We start from the raw sequence: 9,343 nt of genomic DNA, 5'->3' as shown, positions 1-9,343 counted from the left end.
CCGAAGCCTGGTTCTTTTGACTATCTTTTTCAGTAGACTCTAAAGCCGATTGTTTCCTTTAATAGACCATAGTTGAATTTCTCTCTCACTAACCTAAATTTCAATTCTTTAAAAATGGAAGCCAAGCGGTACGGATGAAAGAAGCAATATTACTTGATACAGTTGCTTCCTCCAATCAGCACAGAGAAAAATAAAAGTGTTCACAAGCCATGCTAGCAAAGTAGGCTGGAGGAAATGGTCCATGATGAAAAGTAGGGTAAAAAAATTAAAATCAGAAGAACAAAATGATTACTTTAAAGTTGGAACTCAAGTCCGCCAAAAACTGAAAGTCATGGAAACAAAGAAAGTTAAGTTTGGAAGCACTATGCTGATAGACACTGTACAAAAACCGCCATCACCATATCCCTGGTTACACTTTTTAAGAATATTGCAAAGGAAAGGAGCTCAGAATGACAAAGGGGAAAATTTCAGCAGCCTTAGTAGTAGTCCACGTTCAATGCTCGTAGACTATGTACAGGAATTAGAAAAAGCCAATTAGAATTGACTTTACTCACTCGCCAATCCAAACCGCAAAAATAGAACAAACACCAGCAGTAACAGCACTTTGAAATTTCGGATTTGCCTAGAGTTTTCTAATAAATCAAACTTGTACCGCGGGCTTGATTTGTGTTTTGGGAAGCACAAAGCCAGCTCTTCTTTCCTCGAACGAGTATTCAGTCTCTTCAGGAACCTCTTCAACTGTGCTAGATCCACAAGTAACAGTGGGAGGAGCCGGGGTTATGGCTGTCTGCATTGGAACTGACACTGTTGAAGGCGTAGTTGGCACAGGAATCGGAAATGTCTTGGGAGTTCTGTTCTCGTCGTCCGGAATGGAACTTACCTTGCAAGGAGTACTGATAGGGGTATTGCTACTTGGGTGTATTTTCTGAAATGTATCAGACTCTGTCTTGTTCAGATCTTCTAATGAGTTTATAGTATTGGCCTTAGATGATGCAGTGGAAGAGATGGGCGAGAATGGTTTCCGCATCATGGGCGATTCAAACTCCCGAGCATTTACAGCACCAAAGGAATGCTTTTTGACAGGAACTACAGCAATGTCCAAGCCTCTCCTACCTAAAGAAAAACACAAATCCAAATAAAATTTGCAGCTCCTGTCTAAATTGTGCCTCAACACGCATCAAATAAATGCAACGCTGAGCGATACCAAACTTTCAGAAAAACAGCCGCTGCCATGCAACAAGTATACTCGGTACAGTTCACCAAGTGCATAAATCAGTTTTCCACTAGTTTTAAAAGAGAGGCCAACATTGTCCAGTCCTCTAATGTGTACCTAAAAATTTTGAATATAAGATATGCAAATATTCCAAAAAATCAAAGATCATCTTTGAAGGCTGTTCATATTCATATAGGGTGCGATTGGGAAAATAATTGTTCCCCGCCTTTTTGTTTTCAAGTTATCAAAAATTGTGCCAGGAAACATAATTGACGAAATTTTTTTCGTTCTTATTTTTATTTTTGAAAGCATGGTGTAATGTAAATTTTTGGGAAAATGCAGTTTCTTTCTTTATTATTTGCATTTTTCATGAAACAAAAGAAAAAGAAAATAACGAAGCATTTCTAAAAATGCCCCTAAGGTTGATTAAAGATCACATTGTTTGCCCAAAAATATAAAAATTCATTTAACAAGAAAAAAAAAAACCCTTTTTAAATTTCAACATTTGTAAATTTGTGGGGAATGTGTAGATAGTCCTTATGGTGGTGGTTCCAGTGCGTAAGGAAAAAAATGTGCACTAAAATATACAAAGTAGATTAAAGCCCGTTTGGAACCTCTTAAAAATAAGTACTTATTATGGAAAGTACTTAAATTAAGTACTTGTGCCAATAAATAGTGTTTGGTTTACACTTATTACTTATTTCACTCTTCCAAATTACTTTTTTAAGGAAAATAAGTATTTTTTAAAAAATATTTTTCTGAGAAAAGTACTATAATAAGTAGTCTCAAACTACTTATAAGAGAAAACTAACCAGCTGATAAAGCTGCAAATTCATCATCCTGTTGATGATGATCATTTTGGTGCAAACGATCATTCTTCTTGATTGGACGTGAATGGGGAGTAGCCTTTGTGGAGTGCAGTGGATCAGGTTTAGGAGTTTGAAGCATTGCTCCTCCCAGTGAGAGCCTTCTAGAGTTTGCACTTCCAGTTGAAACTCTTGTAGCTTTTTTGACACTCTGGGGCTTTGAGGGGCTTGGTTTTGACCCAAATAGAGCCTCTTGCTCCGCTATTAATTGCCCCTGAAGTTTCTTCTGGTCCTGAATAGAGAAACAATATGTAAACAGGTCATAAACATACATTTTCTCCTAAGAAAGCACTCATATTGAATCCACAATCAAGTAAAACAACAGGTCTATACCCTCTGCCTCTTTCGTTCTTGCTCTTTCTCTTGCCGCAAAATAGTATAGTCTTCAAGCATAGAAAGAAGAGAACTCTAGAAAACAGAAATAATAGCAAATAATTAAAAATGAATTTGCACAGAATTAAGGAACACAGAGCAAGCTATATTTGGGATCAACCTGTAAGAAGCTTAAACCCCCAGAGGTAAGTACTTACCCCATCATATGTGAACTCAGTGCCCCTCTCTTTCTCCCATGCTGTAACCTTTGAAGCCAATGCCTCCACCATTGCTATCCCAACAAGATAGCAAACCAAGACATTGTAAGCAAAGGAAGCAATTTGATAGCAAGAAATTTAAAACAAAAAGGAAAATAATAGCAGAAGATGGCACACACAACAAAGCTCTTCTAGCATTCTCAGTAGCTAAAATATACAATCTTCATTATAATAATTGTTAATTGGGAAGAAAACAACACTCCTTAACTTAAAGTTGACAATTTTGTTTCCAATGTTCAACAGTTTTACAATAAACCAACAAAATTTGAACACTTTATGCTTTAAGTTTTTAACAAATGCAGCTATTCACTAATTTAAGTTGCAATTCAGTTATTCTAATGAGAAATACTTGCAAGAAACGGTTTCTCCATGTGGGATTTAGAACCTTCCAATCGCAAGATGTTATATTAATATTTAGACCCATTAAAGTACTTTGGCACCTATCATTGGGACCCACACCAAAAACCATACCTCTCCCATGTATGGGTCCAATTGATAACATGGCATCCTGCAATTGATGGGTTCTAAATCCTACCCATTCCTTACAAGTCTTTCTCTATTTTAATCCCAATCAGAATAGGCCAATAGCCCCCAAATGCCCCAAATAAAGGCTTCTGTTGTAACAGCATGTCAAAGAAGAGCAGTCAATAACCTAATACCTGGAAGTTTATTAACCAAAGAACGTGCCTTCTCAGCACGCTTGAGAGTGAGATGAGCACCTCTTCCAGCATTGTATCTGTTATCATCCTGAGTAAATATCAGAAGTAGCAGTTAAGAGATTGCAGATATAATTGAACAAAAAATTAATTAAAATATGAAGAAACCATACCCTGTTATACTCCTCAAGCCAAGACTCTTCTTCACATGCACCTAACCATTTCTCAACCTTTTCCAGTATTTCTTTCCTGCTAAATGCCTCCTCCTTAATTTTAGCAATATGAAGCTCAATTTGTTCAAGGACATAAGCAGCATCTATAGTGCCTGCATCATAAGTAATCAAACATAAAACATCCAAGCAGTCGTCGGTGTGTTAAACAGTATTTGTGCACAATACAATTCTCATACCAGACTCCATAGCTTCAATTGCATATTCCATGGTACCATCTGCCTCTAAAACCAAATGTGTCCGCCTGCAAATATCCTCCAGCTCTGACCTCTTCTTCAGAACAAGCTCCTTCATTTTGCTTGCTTTAAGCTCTTCCAGCCGAGACACTTCCACTTCAACCTGCAAAATTAATTTGCATATTTTTTACTCCCCCCCAAAAATATCCTTTTGTAGCTTGGAGATATAAGCATAATGAAACATAATAGGGAATGGGGATAGGACACCCCATTTGAATCAGATCATTGAAATAGCTAAGCAACAAATGAAGATCTATAGAACCAAATCCATGCCCTTGGTGCTAAACACATGTCAAACTACTCTGACTCACATAATTAATGAAGTCCATTGAAAGTGTGTTAGGTTCATTTATTTCATGTTCTGAGGCAGCTACATTACGGGTAACATTTTGAAACATCTGCTGCTCTTCAATTGGTGTATCCATCAAATTCCACAGCTCCAACAATGTAGTTGCAAGATCTTGAAGCTGCCACAATTATACAGGTCATCAAGGACATGCCCGAAAAAGCATACCAAACATTCAACAAATCAAAAATTTAACATACCCGATGCATCCTCTGTATCTTAATCTCTCTCAGTCTTTGTATTTCAACCGCCAACTGCTCAGTTGTACCATTACTTATATTCCCTTCAGGGTCACCTAAACTAGGATGAACAGCACCCGCTGTTTGCTTAAAATCCATACCAAGCACCAAGCAAAGTGAGTTCATAGTGTGCAACTGGTCCAAAACCTCCTTTATACGATCACTCTGCATGTAAAAGAAATTAAAATAAAATCATTGACAAAAAAACATTTAAAGAGAAACAATCAGACACTATTTAAAGCTAATTCTAAAAAATGAAGCGAACTATTAAACCTTCTCTTTTTGAAGTGCCTGTAGCTGTCTCTGCAGTTCTTCGAGCCTTCTTAAAGACAAGTCAGTTTCATCCACCACTGTCATGGAAGATGCATACTCGGCAGATCCATAGAGCTCATGTGAGACCTTCTGTATCTCATCCAGAACTTCGAGAAATTGCTTTCTTCTGTCACATTTCCTCTTCCTCATCTCCTCTAGTTGAGGAAGAATGACCTTGAGTTCTTCTTTCAAACTTCCAGATTTTTTATCGGACTGAAAAACAGAAAAGATGCCCTGTAAACTGTTCTTATGCTTCTTAGGTAACTGAAATTTAGAAACAAATTTCAAAATTTCACCCTATTTCTCTAATTGTATATCGTACTTAATTATAGCTGTGTTCCTTTATTCAATTTTTCAGTACAGATTTTTTTTTTCTTAAGACTTAACCGTTGTGAACTACCCTAATTTTCTTTAATGGGTGTGGAACTTGATTGCTGTCAAGCATAACACCCATTAGGGTGCAGGAACTTGTTCCAACTGTTTCCCTACTTTGCTATATTGAAAGCAACTAAAGGCATTTGGCCACAAAACACCTGCTAGGCTGCTACACTATACTTATGCCTTATGAAAGGGTTCTGAGGGGCACTATCAATATCAAGCTTGTAATATTTCAAAATTTACAGTTCCCATGCTCATGCTCTTGCTCTTGCTCTTGCGCCTGCTTTGATTCTCCCTAGTGCTTTGTGCTCTTGTTCCTTAGTTTACTTTTTCCTTAGGTTACTTTTTTAGTAACAATTGGTCATTAGTCATCCTCTAATCCTATAGTTTTTCAGTCTTTGAGAAGTTAGAACTTCCACAAACTGCCTTCACTTTTTCAATGACCTAAGGTACACCAAACCAAACTTTAAGATCACCACCAAGGCAATATTTTAAATACTAAGTACAAATTTGCAGTCATTGGATCTAGTTTAGTATTATCCCAGTCCAAACCTGTCTGATGTGAACTGGTAGCTCTCCCATTGCAGAACAAATGGCTGCAAGCTCAGCCTCTGAATCAGCAATTGCCTGTCGCAGTTGAGCTCTACTCCTGTTTGCCTGATCTACCCTTCTTCTATATACTTCCAAACACTCCTGCTCAAGCTCTAGCAACATTTTGTCTCTTGCCGCATCTGACTCTCCAACTTCATCCCATATTATCTGATTGTGGCAAACCAGGAAAAAATAATAAGATAACTGTCAACAAGATTACTGCCCACAACTAATGAGGCAATTTGTAAAATGCATTCATGAAGGCAAGGATAACAAAATAAAAATAAATATGAAAGATCTTTATAAAACCTGAAGTTCATATAAAAGAGATCCACATGTTGTTTCTACTTGGAGAAGGGGATCATTTTGGGTATTGGACATAATGAAGCTGTTTGTACCTGTCAAAAAAAATATCACTGTAAAACATCCTAAAACTATATGCATGATAAAATTTGTATGGTTCAGATTGTTTCAAAAAGTAAATCATGACAAAACCATAGCAACAAATACAGTCAAAATTTCATAATTCATAAAACAATAAATATTTCCCAGAATGATGAAATTTGAAACCTACACATAAGGAACTATACGTTTAAAAACAAGACAGTTTGCTGAACCAAAAAATTAACAAAAAATGCATAAAAAATCACATAAGAAAAGCATATGTAAAAAACTATTACAAAAGCCTTGAACAAAGAAATATGCACTGGTACTCAGGAATCCTGAATACCTTGAGAAATCCTAATGTAGTTTCTCTAAAGCAAATATCTTCCTTTAAATATGTGCTACACGATTTATTAATATGCGTTATCACAGCAGCTTACGTAATGCAGGGAGGATGCAGGAAAAATTCATTCCTTTTTTTTTTTTGAGTGAACATTCACACATGCACAAAAGTGAGAGAGAGAGAGAGAGAGAGAGAGAGAGAGAGAGAGAGAGAGAGTGTATGTGTGTGTGAGAGAGGGAGAGAGAGAGAGAGAGCAAAGCAAATTACATAACTGTGGTGGTGCCCATGTGCAAAACATGGCTACAAGTTTTGAAATATGAACTAATAGCCAATTTTCTGTGAAAATACTATTATCTAAAATGCCCCAGTTCCAATTCCATTGTTTTATTTCTTCAAAATGGACAGGGTTCAAAATTATGAATGCGTTTGGTTGCATAGACTTGGAGCCTTCAAATTTGGATCAGAGGCCCTTGTTCTAATTTTATTATTTGAAATCCATTCATTCTCAAGATGCTTTCAGGTAAGGTCCAATTCAAATTCTATAGGTACCAGATCCGCTAACAATATAAAAGTTAAAGCAAATCTTGTTGAATTCCACTAAGTCAAATTCCAGATCAATTTCAATTCTGCAATTAAAATGCAACCTACATTTAAATTCATGGATATCAAATCCATAAAGACAATTTCAAAAAGGACAAAAAGGACAGAGTTCAAAATTAGGCTCCGAGCCTTCAAATTCGAATCAGATGCCCATATTCTAATTTTATTCTTTGAAAACCATTCACTCTCAAGTTGCTTTCAGGTACGATCCATTTCAAATTCTGTAAGTAGATCCACTGAAACAATATCCAAGTTAAAGCAAATCTTGTTGAATCCCACTAAGTCAAATTCCAGATCAATTTCAATTCTGCAATTAAAATGCAGCCTACATTTTAATTCATAGATATCAAATCCATAAAAATAATTTCAAATCAAACTTTTAAAACTGCAAACAAAAATTGAAATTTCCTCAAACGAGTTTTGTACAACCAAATGTAGCATAAGCGCACACATTTCACTTCAACACAAGCTAAATATGACATCCTTCCATTATATTTTATTATCTAATTACAAACAATACAAGCTCAGTAAAAATTACTCAGTTAAATCACCGATAAGCTCAATTGAGTTGATTAGTTGAACCAGTCCAACCTAAATCCCTAGCAAGAAACTAACTCCAAATACAAAACACAAAGCTCCGTTTCCTTGCCAGTGTTACCAAAGAAAATCAAACTGGGAGCTAATATTTTTTTCCACGTTTCAAAATCAAAACAGAATGGACAAGAGAATCAAAACTCTCTCTTTCTTTCACTTTATTTCCTTCTTTTTCCTACGATTTCCTCATAATAATAATAATAATAAATAAATAAATAAACACACACACACACACATAAACACACTCAGGGCCCAACATAAGGAGAATCCAAACAGAGATCGGAAAACAAACCTCAAAGAAAGATCCGACAACTGTTTCCCCACCTTCCCAAAGGCAAAAACCAGCAATTTCTTTCGTAGAAACCGGGGCAGATGCGCGATCTGCTTTGTTCTGAAAATGAGAAGTTTGAGTGTTCTTGAAAGGCGTCCAAATTTGAAGAGAGAGAGAGAGAGAGAGAGAGAGAGAGAGAGAGAGGGGTAGAGTTCTGTGGAAGTGGACCGTTGGAGAGCGGATGTTAGGGTTTTGTTTTTTAATAATGAGGGGGGACGGGGTTTGAAGGCAACCAGTGATTTTTGTTTTTGAATTTCAAATTCTTAGAGCCGAGACGACGGGAGAGATTATGATCCGTCTAGGTGGAAAAAGGGATTCATGGGCGAGTCGTTAACGGATCGAATTGTAAACGGGTCGAATCATAAACGGGTCGGAATTAAACCGATCACGACCATGTAAACCTAACCCGCCCGTTTACCGTTTAAAAAAATAATTTATTTATTTTAAAATTTAAAATTAAGAACGGATCTCCCTCTCGGTTGAAGAAGAAGAAGAAGAAGTTGAGGGTCTGAGCACTCAAGCAAAGCTGTGAGGGAGGAGCTTCAAATTTCAGAACTTGGAAGCTGGATTGTTGGAAGATATTAAGATGGCGTGCGGAGTTCTGGCCTTCGTTTGGTTTGATTTGCTTTGTGTGCTCCTTCGGTTTTCTAGTGGCAAGATCTGGCTTTTGGTTCGAAGATTGAATTAACGGCGTGCGGCGAAGAAGGATATTTTGGGGCTGGTTCGGTCCGTGAAAGAGAGGGAGGCTGCCAGCTGCGGAGGAGAGGAAGAAGGAAGCAGAGGAGCGCGGGGTGTCTGGGTGAAGGGTCAAGAACAGTGACAACTGGAAAGGCGGAGCCGGAGAAGTGCTGAGCCAGCGCCGCGTGCGTGCTAGGCCAGGGGTTTCAGGCTTTCAACCCGACCCGAACCGTCTAACCCGTTTATAAAAGAATCGATTTCGGATTGACTTATTTATAAACGGGTTGAATTGTGTAAAATCCAAACCCGTTTTAAACGTTCGGATCATCCGTCCCATTTTGACCCTTTTATCATTGCCTGCACCGACTTGCTCTGCGCTCTGCTCATCTCACCAATCAGATTGCACCACGCGTGCAGTGGAAAATTTTGAAAATCGTTAGTACACAGGCTGTACTTTACTCTCTTTGGTAAATTTTAAAATGGAACCTTCCTTGCTATAGGAAGGTTAATTTCTTAGCAAATATATGTTAATTCTGCATGTACACATTTTTTTTCTAGATGAATAATTGCTAGATTTTTCTTAAATATGAAATTAACTTTACATATGATGAGTTCTTTAAATAATAAAAAATAGAATCGAACTCGAAATTATCATAATAAAGAAAAAAGGCGAAACCCGCAAGAAAGAAAGGTAGTCATAATTCATTGGTCATCTGTTTTTTAGTATAAAAAACTTAGCATAAATTACGTATTTTG

General features: G+C 37.1%; 1 protein-coding gene across 1 annotated transcript; it reads right to left on the bottom strand.

Moving 5' to 3' along the window:
* Window positions 1-265: 265 nt before the first annotated feature.
* Window positions 266-9,119, bottom strand: LOC131146332 (65-kDa microtubule-associated protein 3). The gene is made up of 13 exons (XM_058095881.1): window positions 7,871-9,119; window positions 5,967-6,055; window positions 5,619-5,825; window positions 4,650-4,901; window positions 4,338-4,541; window positions 4,103-4,258; window positions 3,735-3,894; window positions 3,499-3,650; window positions 3,329-3,416; window positions 2,610-2,683; window positions 2,413-2,487; window positions 2,026-2,311; window positions 266-1,113 (listed from the first exon to the last, which is right to left on the bottom strand). Exons 2-13 carry the CDS (start codon window positions 6,036-6,038, stop codon window positions 641-643), a joined length of 2,199 nt encoding a protein of 732 aa, XP_057951864.1. The 5' UTR covers window positions 6,039-6,055; window positions 7,871-9,119; the 3' UTR covers window positions 266-640.
* Between the last annotated feature and the right edge of the window lie 224 nt (window positions 9,120-9,343).

The sequence above is a fragment of the Malania oleifera genome, chromosome 13, assembly GCF_029873635.1.
Source record: "Malania oleifera isolate guangnan ecotype guangnan chromosome 13, ASM2987363v1, whole genome shotgun sequence".
Lineage (NCBI taxonomy): Eukaryota > Viridiplantae > Streptophyta > Magnoliopsida > Santalales > Ximeniaceae > Malania > Malania oleifera.
This window is presented reverse-complemented; position numbering and strand designations above follow the sequence as displayed.